General features: G+C 43.9%; 2 protein-coding genes across 5 annotated transcripts in view; one reads left to right on the forward strand and one right to left on the reverse strand.

Annotated features, from left to right (window-relative positions):
• Gcnt1 (glucosaminyl (N-acetyl) transferase 1) overlaps positions 1 to 12,235 on the reverse strand; it is a 37,165-nt gene extending 24,930 nt beyond the window's left edge. For 3 of the 4 annotated variants that reach the window (NM_022276.3, NM_001443558.1, NM_001443559.1), the window contains 1 exon segment: positions 12,175 to 12,235. The gene's annotated coding sequence lies outside the window, so the exon portion shown is untranslated. 4 annotated transcript variants of the gene reach the window in all.
• LOC147997069 (uncharacterized) lies at positions 11,488 to 15,989 on the forward strand. Its single transcript, XM_087608918.1, has 3 exons — positions 11,488 to 12,346; positions 14,853 to 14,940; positions 15,464 to 15,989. Exons 1-3 carry the CDS (start codon positions 11,962 to 11,964, stop codon positions 15,654 to 15,656), a joined length of 666 nt encoding a protein of 221 aa, XP_087465044.1. The 5' UTR covers positions 11,488 to 11,961; the 3' UTR covers positions 15,657 to 15,989.
• Positions 15,990 to 20,114: the final 4,125 nt, after the last annotated feature.

The following is a 20,114-nucleotide window of genomic DNA, read 5'->3' on the forward strand; positions in this document are numbered from 1 at the left end:
CCATTTCACACCCTCCAGGTTCACTCTGTTTGGAGAAGAGCAGGGTATCCAACAGAGAGTCTTGCACGTGACAGGCAAGGGTACTGAGCCTCCTCCAGCCCCGGGTTCACACGTCTTCACTGCTTTTCCTAACTATCTGTGAACATTGCGGGGTCTCTTATTTGCTCACACTAATGGGCAACAAGCATTATCTCCTGCCTTTTTCATTTCCTGGATACCAAAGATCTTTACTGTTTTCACCACTATTTGTGTCCTAGGGCTGAATTTTAAAGGTACTTCCAAATTAATATTGTTACAAGCATTTGCTATGAATATCTTAGAATATTTCTAGCTTTTTCTTTTAAAGGATTTCCTTGGAATTTCCAGGAACAGCATTCCTACATCAGCATTTATAAATCTCTGTACACCTTGAATGACCTCCAAATGAACCATAAGCTTAATAGTACGGTTTCTTCTACAACTCTCTGAAATTATTCTAACTCCATGCAACATAGACTCAAAACATTTGTCACCATTCAGCTGTAATCCCACCAAGGTTCCCTTCTGTACTCTTCACAAGCAGCTATTGAGTCAATACTTTCTCTTGAGTTTGCTCACAAATGAGGAACAAGAGAATCTGATCACGATGACCTCTGGAGCCAGCCAGAGACAGCCAGAACCCTGGAAACCACCACTTAAGTAACAACTCAGACCCCAGAAAGGCCTTAAGGTCTCTAAGCTGCAGTGTCTACTTTCAAAAAACTTGTTAAATGTATTTCTTCCACAGGTACATAAAAACATAAAACTGCACATTATCATTGGGGTATGAGGTTACAATATACATTGTGTATATCTTAGCTTCTTTCACTAAAAAGAAACCAAAAACTTTAAAATGATTTAGTTGGGGAAATAGTCATACACAAAACTTCAGAGTTTTTAAAACTAAGTGAGCCAAACACATATATAACCACAACACTTAAGAGGCAGAGGCAGTAAGATCATCGCAAATTCAAAGCCAGCCTAGTCTAGAAGACCCTGACTCAGACACAGCCTACCCTCCTGTGTAATACAAATAAGGAAGTGGGCCAGTGTGGGATGATGTCACAGGTGAGGCAGGTACAAGATAGAAGGAGGCCTGTCATTGGAGGAGAAGGAAAGATGGATGGGAGAAAAGTTTGAAGGAAGAGGAGGAGACTGGAACGGAAAGGAGGAAGAGACAGGAGGGAGAGAGAGAGAGAAGCCGTGGCAGGACAATATGGCAGGTGACGTTAAGATTCCACATTGTACCTTTACAGGTTGTTACGAATGTTTTTAAAGGATGGATGTGTATTGGGCTTTGTATGTTTAGGTGAGCAATTATATCTTATCAATTGGGCCAAACGTTATTGTGTTGTGTGTTCTTTCACGTGTAGATTTAAGTGTAATGGAGTGTGGGGCGGCTGGTCTGGGCCACCACAGAGTTGGGATGTGTGTTTCTGGCATGGAAACCTGCCTTGGGAACTAGATAGGTAGAGAGATTGCTGAGGGCTCAGAGAGAGGCCTTGGCAGTGTGATATGGGATGGAGCACAGCGGGTGAGAGGCTTTGCTGACTGAGAGTTAAGATATCCAGCAGATATCTTGGGGCACTGAGGTGCCGGACCCAGTGAGATTACAACAACAGGCCTGAAGGAAAGCTCAGGGCTAAATGCAGAGCCCAGTCTGCTCTTCTGAAGGATTCAAATTTGATTCCTAGCACCCACATGGCAGCTCGCAACCATTTGTAACTCTAGTCCCAGGGAATCCGGCTACTTATATTGATCTCCTTGGGCACCAAGAATGCACATAAAGCATAGATACATGTAGGCAAAATACAAATACACATAAAAAATCATTTTAAAAAAGCAAACCAATCTATAACAGGCTTATACTAATTTAACACACCATGAACTATATTGTTGTTTATAGTTCCCGTATACTCAAGCTTTGCCAAATCTTTTGGTTGTTTAGTTTTGAGACTAGGTCTAGCTCTGTAATGCCTGCTAGCCTCAACTCCCAGCATTCAGAGGTGAGGAGAGGACATGGGAAGGGGGATGTCGTTCTCTATCAATCTCTACCTACTGCCTGAGACAAGGTCTCTTAGTGAAACAGAAGCTAGGCTAGGCGGTTGGCCAGTGAGTTCCTGGGTCCATCTGTCTTTGTTCTCCAATGCTGTGAACACAGGCATATGCAGTTTCTACATGGGTGCTGGGGTTGGGAACTTGGGTCCACTCTTAGCCATGGAACCGTCTCTCTAATCCAGAGAAAACCCTTTTCCAGCCTGCTACCAGATACTCCAATGCAATTCAAAGTTACTATGAAAACTTCAGTGGATTTAATTATCACCCCACACTGAGCACCTTATTCAAAACAGACTCTAGGTTCTGGGGAGGAAAATACCAAAATAAATAATTCATAGGGCCGGCTCTCGAGGAACTCACAGTGTTTATTTGCTATGCCTTTGAGACAAAATTGCAGACTCTGTAAGTGTAATTAAACAGTATTTTTGGAACAATGTGTCATTGTAAAACTGAAAGGAACTTTGGAGAGCAGAGACCCGGGCATGCTTACTGGGTCTTCTGGGTGTAGGTACACACTGTATCCCTGTAATTTAAGAAAAATGTTGGCATAAAGAAACAAGGTCCAATGCTTCTGGCCTTATTTCTTAGTACTTCAAATAATAAGGTAAACACTTAAAGCCAGGGATCCATCACAGTATTTCACCAACTTACATGTCTAAGAATCCTAAAGAAAAAAAGTCGTCTAGCTTAAAGATCCAACCTCCAATTTAACTGATGAGACCAGAGACCATGGAGGTCTAAATGACTTTTATTTTGTCTGTTTGTTTGTTTGTTTGTTTGTTTTGTAAAGAGGGGACCTTATGTAGCTGAGGCTAGATTTTGGAGACCAGGCTGGCTTTGAACTCAGAGATCTCCCAGCCTTTGACTTCAAATGTTGGAATTAAAGGCATGCATAACCACACCCAGCTCTAAATGGCTTTCTAAAGGTCAGGATGGTTTGGGATGTCGAGGCTACACCCAGCCTGGAACTTCACCCTGGTTGTGTCCTTCCTACTCCCTTCCCTGGCCACTACTCAGTTCTGCACTTCGGGAAGAAAGAAATCAGACATTTCCTTGTGGTCATTAGCATTCAAACATGGCTTCTCTGCCTACATTCCCTTTGCAATTCAGATAACTTTACTATCAACAACAAGCAATTCTGTACCAGTAACTAGGCTTTTCAAAAATGTATTAACAGAATAGAATTCATTTTTGACATAAAATATTAATGGCCACAATCAATCTAATGTTAACTTTTTATGTATCTATTTTTAATATATGTGTGTGTGTGTGTGTGCGCGCAGAGCATGTGCGTGTGCATGTGAGTGTGGGGACTTAGAGGCTCAGACCATCCTAAGCTGCCTCACATGGGTGCTGGGAATTGAACTATATCCTCTGCAAAAGCAGTAACCACTGAGCCATCTTCTCAGACCACTACTAACTTCTTGTTTGTTTCAAAATCGTATCTACCAAAAAAGAGCTCCCTTCACAATGGGAGTGATTTCGCACTAAGGACACACTTCCTCTAAATGTTAGTGATCCCTATGACACTAAATAAAGCACTCAATGTAAAGACAATTGTGTAAGCTTGGTTTTTTTGTTTGTTTGTTTGTTTTGTTCTTTTAATTCACGAATAAATTTTTTGATCCAATCTTCCATTACAATGGTCTTAAAAGACATACTATGTTATAGCCCAATTTTACTATGTTTTAGCAATAAAACCAGTGTTTTGAGTGATCAGGAATATGAGTTTTCATGGATTACCAATATTTTCATGATATAATACATATATATATATATACTTGTTAATACATGAGCTAAAATTAATTATTAAAAATAAAAGGTATTTCTTTCCATAGCAGTTTCTTCCAGTGTTAGAACTACCCTGACAATAGTCTGATTATCTGAGCATATAAAAAAACATGAAATACTTGATCTTGTATCACATTAACAGCTGCAATTGAAATAATATTTGTAATCTAAAACATTTGTCTCAAAATATGAAGTGTAAGCAGCTGAGTTACAATGACTATTCTATATGGATTTTATACATGTCTCCCTATGTAGCATAGATTTGAAATTTATCACATGTGTAAGCTTGTTTTAATCGTCTATTATTATTTTATGTGTATGAGTGTTTTGCCTACATGTGTGTCTGTGTACCACACGCATGAGGAGGTGGTAAGCCTCCTCCACATAGATGCTGGGACTTGAACCCAGGTCATTTGCAAAGACAAGTGCTAGTAACCACTGAGCAAGTTCTCCAGCCTCTTGTTTTTGCTTTTTGTTTGTTTGTTTGTTTGTTTTGAAGGCATTCTTTGGCCACAGTGTATATATTCAGGGAGTTTAGACATTTGTTGTTACATTCTATATAATTTATTTCAAAAATATTTAATCAGAAAGATGGGATTTATATCAATAGTAAACACTTGCCAAGCATACCAGAGGTCCTGTGTTTGGTCCCTAGCACTGCATAAAAGTACAAAAATACACAGAGAGAGAGACAGACAGATGGACAGACAGACACACACAGAGGCTTTAAGACATACAAGTGTAGATTTTCACCTACACCCTGTGGTATATGGGGACTAAGCCTCATTCAGTTTTAGGAAAGGCCACATGGTAACTACAGGAAGACCTCCTAAGTCCTAAAGGCTCTATTAATCAGGGAAAGGAATGAAGACTTCACTTACACTGGTGAATTCTATCTTACTGATTAACAAATTGAGCTCTGGTGCTCCAACTGTTGAAAGTTAGACATACGTATGGACAGTTCTACATTCAGAACAGGCAAACCCGGTAAATGAGACAGTGCCCTAGGCACATTCCTATGTCCAGTGGCTGGTTCCAGAAAATTCCTGCCTGACTCCAGCTGAATCCTGCCACTGACCTTTCACAGAAGGCTTAGTCAGAGCCCACACTGATAAAGTATTGACCCGAGACTTGCTTTTCAATGTTTACCTTTACCTGTTCTCATACTGCAGCCCAGAGAGCAAGAGCCCTCACCGATGGGCTTACAAAAGCAAGCAAAATGGCTTAGTCCGATTCTCAACAACAGCATGTGACCACCATGTGACAAAAGTAGTGGCTGGTAGAATAAGATAATACATCGCCAGATGTTTAAATTGTTATAGCCTTGTCACATGTTTACAGGGAAGTTTTTATTTTACTTTTGGGAAGAGCTAGGGATAGCAAGAATTCTATTGAGCTATACCCCCACCCTATAAATACATTCTGATTGACAATAATTGTATTTATGAGCACAATGAGATACATGAGAGGTTATAGATGTATAATATATTACATCTATTATATTACTATATACAATATTATAGAGCACATATAATATATATTATATACTCCAGGAGAACCCACTGTATCAATCACTCTTCACAGTCTGAGTGCTATGTGCATACATGTTCACATGTGTGGGCAGGTACACAGACATGTACCTGCATGTGCATGTAGAAACTAAGTTAATCTCAGGTATCTTTCAATCCGTTATTCTCCTGCTTATTTTTTGGAGGCAGAGTATCTCACTGACCCTCAAGTATGTATGCAGATTCTGCACAGCAAGCTCCTCCCCCTCCCACACCCCACCCCCACCATAAATCTGAAGTTATCAAGCTGGTGGCATGCTTCTGTCAGGGTCGGTATAGCACTTACCCAACAAACCTGAAGACCTGAGGTCCACCCCCAGAAACCATTAAGAAAAAAGACAAGAGGAGAAGGAGGAGAGAAAGAGGAGAAGGAGGGGGGAGGGGGAAGAGGAGGAGGAGGAAGCTAGACATAGTGACACACAGTTGTAATCTCAGCACTGAAAAGAAAGAAGAGAAGATTCCCCCCAGAGATCCCCTAGACAAATCTAACCTAGCCTTATCACCAAGCAAGAGGTCAATAACAAATTATATCTCAAAAATTTAAGCGTAGCCAGGCAGTGGTAATATACACGTTTAAGCCCAGCACTCCGGAATCTGAAGCAGCAGAATCATTTACTGAGTTCAAGGCCAGAGTGGTCTTCAGAATGAGTTCTAGGGCAACCAGTGCTGTACAGAAAAACTCTGTCTCAAAAATAAAACAAAACTGACAACGGCAAAAAATTTGAATGTAATGTCTCTAAGGAATGGCACTCAAGATGGTCCTTTGGCGACCCTGGAAAAGTTGCTAAGACCCATCCATGTCAGGTGTAACTGACATTAGTCACCAAAGCACAGGGTGAAAGGCAGGAAGCAGAGTTCAATGCAGGGCAGACACTTAGGTACACGTGGTCACCACAGCAGCTCATGAAGTTCTGTAAAAGACCACTACTGGAGTTTAAGCACAGGAGTTAGGAGACACGGAGGTTCTTGGGGGAAGGCGATTGGGTGTGGGCTTCTTAAGGGAGAGTGGTACTTCCTCATCTTTACAGTGGCCATAGACAAGATTTTGGCGGCATATGAAGTAACATATCAAACAGTTCCTAAGGGATTTAAGTGAGCATGCACTATGGTTCTGAAGTATTGGATATGATTACAAAATGACATGGAAAAAAACCCCTAGGTCACCAGGATAGCAGAGGAAGTTCACAGTGTAAACAAAAGTCTGTGACAGGTCCAGAAAATTTCCAAGGAGTGAGGTCACGCCCTAGGTCCAGAAAGGAGTGAGGCCACTCTCTGGCCCACCCACATTCTTTACCCATCACCCATGTTCTGACTGGCTCATCAAGACAGACTTAGGTGGGACCCGTAGTCTACCACTGACCCCACCTTTGGTGAGCAGAGTTCACCTCTTCCCAAGACAAATGAACTCAGCAGCAGTGAACACCGGTCGGAACATTTTTCCTAGAGCTCAGTCATGGACCCTGGCATCAGAAAATACTCCAATAGGCTGGACTGCAGTTCAGTAGAAGAGTGCTCGTCTCTCATGGGCCCAATCCCTAACATAGCGAGATTAATATTTTTTAAAAAGAAGAAGCTTTAAGAAGAAAATACACTAGTACAAGAAATAAACACGCTACTCCAGAAAAAAATCCAGCTAGTGGTTTTGTTTCTTTCTTTCAAGTAAAGTGGGATGAAGTTTTGAGATATAAAGCATCTTCATCCACCCCCCACCCCCACCCCCACCCCCACCACAGGACCACCCTGCCCCATTGTCCTTGTCTCTGGAATTTGGTCCCACCCTCTATTTCCCCATACTTTATTAGCCACTTATCTACCAGATGTTTTCAGGAACAAATAAACAAACGCAATGTCTCCCAGCTCAATTCTGACCATGCCAAACAAAAACAAAAGCAAGCAAGACCCCAGAAACCACAAGCACCACTTTTTCTGCCTAGCCTGCATGTGTACCTGGTTCTTTATGAACATCAGTTGTAACTGGCATCTCTCCCAGCACAGGGGATGGCCTATAACTGCTGGGAAAGACCCTTCCTCTCTATGGAGGCTTTAATATGAGGCAAGTATTTTACATTCTAAGGTCTGCAGACATTTCCATCCCAGATCTTTCTACTTGCCAGCTCCTACCCTCCATTTGGTTGTTTCACAAGCAAAACAGCTCCAGAGGGGAATTACTTTCTCTCCCCTACCTGGTGCCAACCTCGTCCTGCCCTTCCACCTATCTCCACCTCCTCCCTGGTGCTTCCAGCAGCACCATAAATGCTTTCCCTATCCCCACCCCCACTCAGATGTCCACAAACTTCTGAGTCATCTCCACCCCCCACCCCGTGCCTGTCCACAGTATTAGTTAATCAACACTATATTTCTGATTTCAACCACAAACCAAGTCTCATTTTCTCGGCTATTAGATATTCAACCATCGCCCTATCCTTGGGTGACCGTAGGGGCACTGGGTCGCACTGTTTGCTAACACCCACTCTCCCCTCCTGCATGACTGCACATGACTGCACAGGCTGCGCCACATGTCTGGCTGAGGAACTAATAAAGCCCTTGGTGCTGCTCTCTCTCTGGGGATAAAGAGCAGTCTTCTCACACTGGTGCCCCACAAGGGCACCATGAGTACCAGCAGTACCCACTCCTCAAACAGCACTCTGCACAGCTGCACTATGAAAACCCCAGAACCAGGAATAGTGGGTATCACCACTACCATCATATCCAAGATCCCACAAAAGACCCAGAGGCTTCATCCCAGCCATTTTCCTCTTGAGCACAACACTCTTCTCCTAGAAACCCTACCTGACCTGGTTGCTTCCTTTTCACTTTTTGGGTATGTCAAATATCAAACACAATGTACAGTGAGAGAGACCTTGCAGGTCTCCCCTAAACCATGCAAGGGGCCCTTGCTCAACAAACAACAGCCCATGCTTTTCAACAAACACCGCCACTTAAGATTAGGATAGCCTGTGCAATTCTCCTTGTCTGCCTTTGTCTAGCCAACAGACTCCAGGATGCAGTGAACAAATGCAGACATTCACTCAGTCATGGTGGAAGCGGGAGGCCCAGAGCCAACAACCTGTCTCAATAAACAGGTGAACTCCTGACTGAACAAGCAATGAAAGTACCCAGAACCCCAAGGAAGGCTGCTGCCCTAACAAAAGGAAAGCAAATCCTGGTGAGATTTCTTAGGAATTTCCTAATTGCACAGAAAAGTACAGATCAACGACTCAGAAACTGCACATGGGGCTGGAGACAAAGCCCAGAGGAGGGGTGGCCTCTAAGTGGAGCAAGGTGGGGTTTGATTCCCCACCAGACACAGAGAAAAACAAAAACTAGAGACTCCAGTGTTTGGTGCTCCATTTAGCTTTGATGGCACCAACTTCACTTGATACACAACCGGTGTGTCCATCACAAGGGATCCCTTACCTTCTCCTAGCTTAAAATTCTGTTGCTGCCAGCCAAACAAACAAACAGTCTCCCAAATTATGGAGCTACAAACGAATTTCTGAAGGGGCCAGCTCCAACCAACTCCTGGATTAAGAATCCACCCTTCATAGCCTGGGCTATGCTTTCACCTCTCTGAGCTTTTTGATCTAAGGTCTAAAGGGGCTCCTTCCCACATCCGTTACTGCGTGTATCTTAAGGTGATCCTTTTCACTAACTTTTGGGTTCTCAGACTACAGAACTGCACAGCAGAATGCTGTTGGCTAAAGGTTGATTCTCTTCCACCATATGGGACCCTGGGATTGAAGTTAGGCAGTGGGGCCTGGCAGCAGGCCCCTCTTCCTGTTGAGCCACCACAAAGGCTTTATTCACACGGAGTCTAAGCTGATCTTGTTTGTTTGTTGAAGGAGGATCTCTAGGTAGCCCAGGAGAACTTTGAACCATTGATCCTTCTATCTCAGCCTCTTGAGGGCTAGGGTTAAAGGTATGCCCTGAGTATTCTTGTTTAGTTTTCTTTGGGGCCGATACTTCAAAACGCTGAAAGAAACACTGAGTATACCAAAAGAGAAATCAAAACTAGTTTAATATTTCTTTATAAAAGATTTTTTATTGCATATGTGCTGTTATCTGTGTGTGTATAACCACGTACTTGTGCACGCAGCTAACGAAAGAAGTCTGAAGAGGGCATAGGACCCTTTGAAGCTGGCCTTACAGTCACTTTGAGCTGACCAATATGGGTTCTGGAAACTGAATTCTGGTCCTCTGCAAGAGCAGCAACTGCCCTTTTAATCACAGAGGCAATCCCCTAGTATTCCTTCTCCAGGGCTGAGTTTCTAATGCTAGACTTTTATAGAGTTTCACAATGGCATAAACACCTGAAATTTCTGTGGCAGTAAAACTTGGCAGGGTACAGAAGCCATTTACAGGGAATAATAACTCTGTGCTCTTTGTAATAAAAAAAAAATGACATATTTCAAGGCATTTTAATTGACTGATAGCTTCTCTACTCATTTCATATGTAGACCAACTTCCACCCTCAGAGGCCTACTTTGCTCCCCAGGGAGATCCTGAGTAATGTCTAGAGCCATATGAGTTTATTGTCACTGGAGTAAGGGAAGGGCTTGGAGCACCCAGTAGGTACAGGAATGCTGGTAAAAGCCCTATAAAGCACACAACAATCTTCTGTCACAAAAAAACATCTGGCCAAGGGCTAGGGCTACAGTTTGATGTGCACAGTACTTGCCTGTCAGGAATAAAGCTCTGGGTTTGGTCCCCAATACCATATAAGGGGGTTAGTGGTGCTGACCTACAATTTCCGCTCCTGGGAAGTGGGTACAGATGGGTACAGAAGTTCAAAGTCATTCTCAGCTTTATAGCAAGTTGCAGGTTTGCATAGACTCTCACAAAATGAAATCTATTTGGTCAAAAAGGTCAGCAATGCTATAAACACAGATGACATTTGTCTCCAAAGGAAACCTGACCGTATCCAACCACACCTCCATCATCAAAGCTAAGAATACGGTCCCCACAAGAATATACCACACCTGGTTTACAACAATAGTCACCTGGGAACAAACACTCTTTCAGCAGAGTTGGGTATTTGACATCCTGACCCCGAACTGTCAGCACATTTCTCATTTATCAAAATGAATACTAAAAGTAGTCCAGGGACCCTTATCTGCCTGTCTACAAGGCTACATTACTCAGCCCAGCTGAGACACTACTCACTCCATAGCAAACAGCTCTCGGGCCAGACTGCTCCATATGCCTGAAATCCCAGCACTCAGGAGGCCAAGCCAGACTTTGACTGGCTCTACAGCCCGAGCTATGCAGTGAGAGCCTGTCTCCAACAAACTAATAGAAACCTGCATCGGACACACTCTGACACTCAGGAAAGACTTTCCGACGGTACCATTTTTTTTCCCTACCGCCTAATTTCCTAATTGACCTTTTCTAAGAAAGCAAGGTTTTCCTCCTTTAAAGGCTGAAAAAGAAAGGAAGGAGGAAGGAAGGAAGGAAGGAGGGAGGGTGGGAGGAAGGAAGGAAGGAAGGAAAAAGGGAAACAGAGATACCGGTAATTTTCCATCTTTCCGGGACTGAAACCATTTCCCAATCCTCCTGCAGAGGGGCCCCTGTCTACTAACAGATAATTTACTCTGATCTTTAAAAAAAAAACCAAAAAAACATTTACCCCTCCTCTTCCTTTCCAGAAGACAAACCTGCCTTTCAGAACAGCTCTAAATAGAGGCAGCAGGCCAGAGGAAGAAACCATATTGCTCCCCCACCACTCACCAAATTCAGGTCACAGCCCCACCCACCCTCCTTCTCAAGTCAACGCACCAGTGCTCTCTCTGAACACCTTACCTCCAACCAGTTTGCCTCTAGCTCCATTATTTGTAACAAAACAGTTCTCTTCTGCAGTGAAAAGGAAAGATAAAGAGTACACACCAATCCCACACTTGGTTTTTGCAGAGCCAAGCTCGGATCCTCTACAGAAGGAGTCTCCTCGGTTGCGTGGGGGAGGGGACACACTTTTTATTCTGCACTGAAAGAACTGTGACTGGGAGCGTGTGTGAGCATCAGACGGACTCTTCCCCCTTGAGGTGTGGTGGCGCTCATCTTTAACCTCGGTAGACAGAGGCAGGAGGATCTCTTTGAGTTCGAAGCCACATGAAAGAGAGAGCAAGAAATAAAGAAGGGAGGGAGGGAGAAAAAAGAAGAAAGAAAAAAAAAAGAAAAACTAACAACTCAAAAAAAAAAAAAAAGGAAAATACTAAAGAAGTAACGTGTCTAAGAATTGCCGGTTTTCGTAACGGATCTGCAGCCCAAAGTAAGAGGAAGAGCGGAGACTACTTGGACCTCAGACTGGCCAGTCTGTTTGCAATCTCCCTAAGGCAATCATTCTCTGCCCCAGCGCCGGCTTCTCCGTCGGACGAACAAGGAGTCACAAACGTCTCTACGCTGGGCTGTGGCCTTACGAAGTTTAAGTCTTTGGCGCCCAATACCCCGCTGTGCCTGCAGCCACCCCCACTTCTAAGCCCTTACTCATTGCTCCGGTGCGGGAAAGAGTAGTCAAGAAAGTGACTTCTAGATGCCACGTGTACCCGTGTCCCACCGAGGGACCGGAAGGAGAGTGGGAAGAGGACTCCTGCTCCATCCTAGCCTGGGGTGCCCGGACCAAGCGCCCTCTCTCCCCGCTCCAGCTCCACTCCCCTCCCTGGCGCAGCCAGTCCTGCCCGTTAGATACGGCTCGGTACTGTCCAGCTCTGCCCGGCTACCCCACCGCTGGCCCGGCCTAGATTACCTGGAGCCTGTGCCTGCAGGGCGCATGAAAGAGCGCTGGATCGGATCGCCAAGCGAATACTGGCGCGCTCAGCCTTCTGCGCTCCAAACCTCCGGGCCAGCGCCACGCCCTAGGACCCACCCTCGAGACCACGCCCCCGTTCCACTTCGCCCACCTGAGGCCCCGGCTCGAGGTGAGGGCGCCCTCTGGGCGCTGCAGTGTTCCCGGAAGGATTCAAACTGCCTCTTGCTTCCAAGGAATTCTTGGTTCTCTGGGCCAAGAAGGACAATAGGATCTTTTAAGAACTTTTATGTCTTCTTCCTCTGAGGCAGGAAATGTGCCAACTGTTGTCATGTCTGGTCTTAAAAATAAATAGAAAGTTCAAATGCCAAGCTGTTTATACTGCATAAAGTTTAGAGATGCCCATGCCTTATCATTTTTTAGATAAACCTTCTATCTCATTTTGTGTCACCAGAATGTCAGAATTTATTGAATAATCAATATATTCACAAAAATATGTCAGTTTTTTGGATGCCGTTTGCCAAGTAAACCCGATTTTACTTGAAACCTGGTTCCTCTTTCACACTTTAATTCGTAGTACTCTCACTTGACACGTTATGCTTTACACAATAAGTAATACGCAGATATACAGATTACAGAAACTAAAAGTTTGCAAGCATGTGGTCCTCAGGTGAGCGTGTTTGGTGTCCCTCAAGGATAGAAGTCAATATCCAAGGGAGTGTGGAGAGCAAGGCTGGGGTGTCTTAGAAGCACCGATCTGTGCAGTTCTTGGGCTACAGATCTGAAGAGGTTACCCTGAGGGCTGCCTGCTACAGTGTCACAGTTGATCAGAAGATAGCAGTGTCTACTGAGTGGGACAATAGCACTCCAGTTCACGTTGACTCCAGCCCCAGGTGTCCTTTCTGCTAAGCTTGGGCCCTTCCTCTTCTGGAGGTTGATGCTTAGAAGATCGCTATGGTTGCTGTGTCCCTGTTCCCTGCCCCTCCCCACTCCCTGGAGCTTTACAGGGGGAAAGCAACATCAGCCCTGGCCACCTGCAGAAACAATGACCTGGTTGTTAATGATTCCTTCCTAGAACCTCGCCCCTTTCCCTAAGAGATTTCCCCTCCACTTACAATCTCTTGCTCTAGTTTTATGCAGAAAAGTAATGTTAAAATGCATTTTAAAGCTTGATTCCATTATTATTTTATGTGCATGGATGTGTTATGTGTTTGTATGTTCATCACATGCATACAGTACCCTCTGAGGCCAGAAGAGGCCATTGGTCCTCTCAAACTGGAGTTTTAGATGGCTGCCAGTCTTCATGTGGGTGGTAGAAATTTAACTGGGATGATTTGGAAGATCAGCCACCTTTCCAGCTCCTTTTATAATGGATTATGTGTTCTGTCTAGGACAGAGAGAGGACATGAGGTCCTTCTAATGTGAGGTTTATAATTTAGTTTGTCATGGAAACAAAAATATAGTAAGTATCTTCTATGAAATGCACTTAGTTTTCCGTTCTGTCCCAACTAGGTAAAAAGCAACTGTGATTTCTTTTCTCTATCTCTTCCTGACCCACTTTCCCCTTTACTAGGGGGCAAATTATTGTGAGTGTAAATGACAATGAAGCCTCCTAGTGCATATGAAATGTCATGATGTGACATCTGAAAGTCAGCCTGTCACTTGTTTTCATGAGAATAAGCTGTCTCCCCTGTCCTCGTCCTCTCTGGACTGATCTGCAATGCCCAGGTTTACCCCACGTAGTTTAAGTGTGTTTTGAACTACTGTCAATGTCTATCAGGAAAACATACACACCTCTTCCTTTCCCGTTGTGCTGTTTTCTGTTTGTTTGGTTTCAGTTTGGGCACTGTAATGAAACCGGGGACTTAGGCATGCTAAACAAATGCTTTGATTACTTGAGTTACACCAGTCCCTGACCTTCTAACTTTAATGTGCATTGTCAGCTTTTACAATAAGTCTTATGTAAGGCTGGAGAGTACTTCTTCCTCTTGCAATGGATTCAGGGTTGCTTTCTAGCACCCACATGGCAGCTCATAATCACCTGAAACTCCAGTTCAATTCCAGGGGATCTAGTACCTTCTTCTAGCTTCCATGGGTACGGGACACACATAGCGCATACAGACACAAACGGGCAAATATACATATAAAATAAAAATAGATGAAGCATTAAAAACAAAATGTAAGCCTTAATTTCCAATTAAAACCAGTATACCAGACATGCAATCATTTGCCTTTAAATGCTGCTGTAGTACATATGCACCCAACCGCACTACATTTCTGGATTGGAGTATCGGGTTGTGTGAATCAGGATCTGATCAGAAAACAGACGTCAAAGCAGTTGTTTCTCCAGAGAATTTAACGAATTGCTGGAAAAGATACAGAGAGTTGGAAAGGCACAAGGGGAACATTGCTGAGGCAGAGGGACTTAACTGCAGGAAGCATCTGCTACTCAGTTAGGGGGAGGGAAACCTTGGGCTGCTGGGATTCAGATCCTTGAGGAGGGAGTGGTTCTGCCCTGGGACCTTATTTCTGAAGGTCAGCCCTGGAGCTGGGGTACAGAAGGTGGATTAAATCCCAGAGATCAAGGGCAGCCGCTACAGCCATCAAGACACGCAACCTGCTAACCCCATGAGAAGAGCGAGCAAATCTGACGATTACTTTCCTTCTTGCTCCTCCAGCCTTCCAGCTCCTCCAACGCCCCCTCCTGGCAAAACCTTCGAGAAAATGTTGTTTGCCGAGTCCAGCCCCAGGACACAGTGTGGAAAGGTGAGCTTCCACATTGTAATAATTGTAATTGTATAATGTAATACATTATATTGTAATAAATATAACAAACCAACTCACTATCACACACTCCAGCTGTCCTAATATTGGTGTGGAGGACGTCTAATAGGTACAACTGTTATACTACATACACCATACTGGTACAACACTGGCATATACTAGTGATATAAGTGACTGAAACAATACACATATATTACATGTGTATATATAATTTATTTATTTTATGTGTACGATTGTTATGACTGTAGTTTCTGTACCATATGAGTGCCCAGGGTTCACAAAGGCTAGAAGAGGATATCAGGTCCCCAGGGATTGGAGTTACAGACAGTTGTGAGGGTCCTTGTGGGTGCTTGGAGAGGTCCTCTGGTGTGTGATCAACTTTTCCTGAAGAGATGCCACACGCATGTCTACTCACCCCAGATAGGAAGCCCATTATAGACAAAAATATGGATACAAACTAAAGTCCAACTTGGTAAACTGTAAGTTTTATTGTGGTTACTTACAGGAGCAGAAATGACTCAAAGGTAGCTGCATTCCCAAAGCTCACAGTACAGGGACCGGCCTTCAAAAGCTGGGGACCTGGAGCAGGCTGCACAGCCTATAGGCAGCTCAACAGGATGGAGAGCGTCACCTCAGTCACCTCTTCCAAGCAGCTGGTCTGGTCTTTAGAGTCTTCTCGGCAGCTCGGCTTCCTCTGAGAGGAGCTCCAGCTTTTATTGCTTACTATGCAGGGAGAGACCTAGTGAATCTGGTCAGTCTCGGGGACTTCCTGAAGCAAATTTGAGCCATTTACTTTCCTACTTAAGGAGCTTCCCTGCAGGATAGAATATATCAGTCTCAGAGGAAACTAACTCTTGCAGGACACCTTGGTGAGCAGTCAGCCAATCAGTGCTCTTCACTGATGAACCGTTTCCCAGTCCCCAGCAATACCTTTTACAAATATCACCAGAGAACTGTGGTATATACTCCTTGGTGAGCTATGTCTGCCTTTTTTCTCCATGTCATAGTGTATTAAAAGGATATAAATTCAACACGCTAAGTCCATTTCATTGGCACTCTCTAGTCCTGATTTTACTTGGTATCCGCAGCCATCAGCAACCATAACTTCTTTTCCTTCAAACTTAATTACTAATATCACTGATTTCCTGGGTGGGGAGATGTGTCTCCTCCCGCACTCCGTCTCTAACTTCTGATCCAGAAGAATTCACAGCAGGATGCGAGCAGGGCAAGCAAGTAATCGAGGCTTATTTCAGCAGGCAAGAAAGCAAGCACATCCTCCAGGGTGAAGGGCGGATGTAACAGAGTGCAATAGTAGGGTTGCCCGGCATTTGTGACTCCTGGTCAATCATTTCTCCTCCTCTTGCCACCCTGGCAGCGGTTTCCTTCCAGAAAGAAACAAAAGCCTTCTTAGAAGCTGTCCTTATCCACAATTCAGTCTGATTTAATTATATGCCTTAGATGCAAGAATGTGTTGAAACATATTGAGAAATATTAGGGGAAAGGGTAGCAGTGCCTCACAGACTTCTTGATGCTGGGGGTTGGGAGTGAGGCTCCTTGATGGCTGCCGGAACCTACCAAGACCAAACCAACTTCTTTTTTTGGTTGGTTTTTTTTTTTTTTTTTTTGTTCTCCCTAACAGGCCCAGTTCTTCCTCTTTGCAGTCAACTTGCCTAGCCAGCTGCAAGCCCTCCTAAATGTCCCTCAGCTTTGCCACTCTAACTGTAACGGTCATTTTAAGCCTAACCTTTGTTTGACAGTTGATTTTTACACACTCGTGCAATACGTGTCCCAAACTTGTGTGTGGCTGAGGCATCAGACAGGCTGTGTTGAAGACAAAGGCAAAGAAGAGCCAGTAGCAAATGCAAAGGAAACTTTTCTGCAGAGGATCATTTAGATTTTGTAAACCAGGTCACATGCACAGGGTTATCAAGTGCCTGCAGATCTGGTGGCCGACGCTTTTGTGTGCCAGCCTGGGTAGGTCACACAGGAGAAATTGTGCTTTAACTAGAGTCTGCAGATGAACAAAGTTCCTTTGCTGGGGTGGTTTTCCTAGATGAAGCTCACCGTGACCAGATGATGTCAGTGAATTTGCTATGTCTCAGTCTTAAGGTACTCCCTTTACCATCTCGGGTGAGGGATACGTCTGGTGTGATTGAGAAGCTCGTCTGTCTGAAACTTCTGATATGAATCGACATATTCTCGTGTGTAATTATTTATCGGCACAGATAAATTATTTAGCAGATTTCAGCTCCTGGTGTGCTGGCAGATGGCAGCTGGGTGCTTGTATAAACAAGATGTAGTCATTCTACCTTGGCATTTATAATCACAATGGAATGACTTAGGTCAAAATTGTTCTGTATAAAATAAAGTAACTCAAAGCTTGGCACTCTCTGTCAGCCACTACTCTGGAGCATCCTGTTGCTTCCCTGTGTGCTCTCCTCTGGAGCAACATGGAACTCGATCCATCCCTGCCCTCCTGGAAGGTGGTGAGGATTTAAAAAAATCACCTCTTGCAGAGATTAACTAGTTCTCGAGTGCTTTAGGTAAGACTTTAAGGTAACCGGTTTGCTTACTGATGAGGCCTCATACAGACCTTAAATTCCCATTCTTATCTCACAAACAAACAAAAACACAAAACCCAAAACAAACACACAAAAACCAAAACATACACACAAAAACAAAAATAAAAACAAACAAAAAATGAGCTCATTCCTATATCCCTACTCACTAAACAGCTCAGAATGCTTTACTGGACCAAGCTTTAGTCTGAGCTCTCTTCCAAGCCTTTGACTGCTTCGTTTACCCTCAGCCTAAGGAAGTATTGAAATGCAGGGTATAGGCTGTAAGGTCCTTGACAAGAAGCCTCTTCCACCTCTCCAGGAAGGAAACCTCTTAGTCTCTGTCCAGTCTTTCCTCCTGCTCAAGCCACTCCTTGACACTTGTTCTTTCTAGCATTATTTATGGCTCCGAGATCAAAGAAACAGAGAACAAAGAAAGGAGAAAGAGTTCTTAAGAGTGTTTGGGACAGCACTTCTCCGTGTAGACCTAGCTGTTCTCAAACTCAATTCGCAGACCAAGTTGACCTTTGAAACTCAGAGAGAGATCTGCCCGCCTCTGCCTCCCACCTGAGCCACTACCTCTAGGTTAAGAGTTTTTAACTCTTTCTTAAAAATTCTTTTCATCGCTTCTCGGCCTTTTGGCTAAGATCAAGTGTAAAAATTCTTTTCTACCCAGTCTTGCCAAACACTCCAGCTCTTACAGTTGAAGTACCCCACCCCTATGTTAGACAAGCCAGCAGCTCCCTGACCTTTCTAAACTGCCTTGCCATTCTCTGATCTGCCTTCCTTTATCCCACCCCATCCCCTCCCTGCCTCTGCCCCTCCCCCCAAGCTTTCCAACCCACAGCCCTGATCACAATCTAGCCTCAGAGTTCTCCTTTCACTTCTGTTGCTGTGACAAAGCACTGGTAAAAAGCAACACAGGAGAAGGAAGGATAGATTTGTTTTATGTTTCCAGGCTGCCGCCCATCACTGAGGGAACTCAAGGCAAGAACCCAAGCATCTAGTCACACATCATAGCAGTAACAGAGAGAAAAGGATGTGAAAAGTTGATAGAAAATATTGTGGAAATGTAAATGTGTTAAATATAACAGGAAAACTCTGTCCGTGAGTTTTGTCTTAATAGTAGGTACACTTTGAAATGCACCGACTTGATGATATCTAAGGTTATCTTAGATAACTAACCTAGTTATCTCAAAATCCTTGGGACTTTGGGAGCACTGCTCAGGGTGATAGTAACCAATCCACAAAAAGAAACAACAGGGCTGGAGAGATGGCTCAGCTGTTGATAGCACTGTCTGTCTGCTCTTCCATAGATCCTGAGTCCAATTCCCAGCAATCACATGGTGGCTCACAACATTGGGATTTGGTGACATCTTCTGTCATGCAGGTGTGCATGTAGACAGAGCATTCATATACATAAAAATTTTTAAGTAAATCTTTTTAAAAGAAACAACAACCAAAACAAACAAATAAGCAAACAACCCCCCTGGACTTATACCAAATCAGTTTCATTAATGGATACTTATTAACAACTCCATAGAGTATTTTTTGGTCAGGTAGAATAACAGAGGGTAACTTTTATAGAAAAGAATTTTTGCCTCTTGTTTTTATGATACTGAGAGGATACAGCACTTTGATCTGTTGATGATGTGTTCATTGTTTATAGGTTGTAAGGGTGTGCTACAGGGAAGTGTGTAGCTATAGAAACCATGAGCTATGCCCCATGGCTCTTGCCTCTGGTACCAGCATTTTAGAAGAGGGAGAGAAAGCAGTGTGAGTTTGAGGTCAGCCTGTGCTACATAGTCTAGCCTAAAGAAGAAGACCCTGAAAACAAACAGAACCATGAGGCATACTTCTCAGGCTTCATTGGACTTCTTAAACCTGCTAAAGGACAACGTAAGCTCCTACTTGGCGTATCTTTCTTCTTCTCTTTGAGTTTGCACCTGAGATTCCGTGGCCCATGCACGGAATTTATTTTCTCACAACCCCTTCCATGGTTGTTCCTGAAGATGGAATTCAGCATGCTGGGCAAGTGTTTTACCGCTGAGGCAAACTGCCAGTCCTGTGTCTTCTGCATTGGGCTTTCCCTATGTAGCCTAGCTGCTCTGGGGCTTCCAAAGCCGGCCTCAAAGCCTTTCTGTCTCAGAACACTACAATGTGGGATTTCAGTACCAGCTATTACTGCTGCTCACAGCTTCCTAAGAATTTTCTAGGCTGCAAGTCCATGATCAAGTGAGCGTTTCTTATTAGGACTTCTTTTTGCCTTGTATGTGCAAAAACTAAAGTTTCTTGGGGTTTTTTGTTTGTCTGTCTGTTTTGTTTTGTTTTGTTTCTTTTTAAGAACAGGTCTTTGCTGTATCCCAGGCTGGCTCTGAGCTCATTATGTATAGCTTAGGTTGTTTAAGGCCTGCGAGTCCCTGGCCTCAGCCTGAGTGCTGAGACTGGAGGTGTGTGCAACCATTTCTGGGTCTTAGATATATTACTACTTCGTGTTTTAATTATAGATACTTTTGAGACACGTGGTGACCCACCTTCAACAGGAGGTTCAACTCATTTACAGGAACAATACTGAAGGGATCCTCAGAAGACTGTGAC

The sequence above is a fragment of the Rattus norvegicus genome, chromosome 1, assembly GCF_021556685.1.
Source record: "Rattus norvegicus strain SHRSP/BbbUtx chromosome 1, alternate assembly SHRSP_T2T, whole genome shotgun sequence".
NCBI lineage: Eukaryota > Metazoa > Chordata > Mammalia > Rodentia > Muridae > Rattus > Rattus norvegicus.

Coding starts and splice junctions, on each gene's coding strand:
- LOC147997069 (XM_087608918.1), top strand. CDS start 11,962: ATGCCACGTGTACCCGTGTCCCACCGAGGGACCGGAAGGAGAGTGGGA. Junction 12,347..14,852: donor ACCTGAGGCCCCGGCTCGAG/GTGAGGGCGCCC, acceptor TTGCTCCTCCAG/CCTTCCAGCTCCTCCAACGC. Junction 14,941..15,463: donor CCAGGACACAGTGTGGAAAG/GTGAGCTTCCAC, acceptor GGTTACTTACAG/GAGCAGAAATGACTCAAAGG.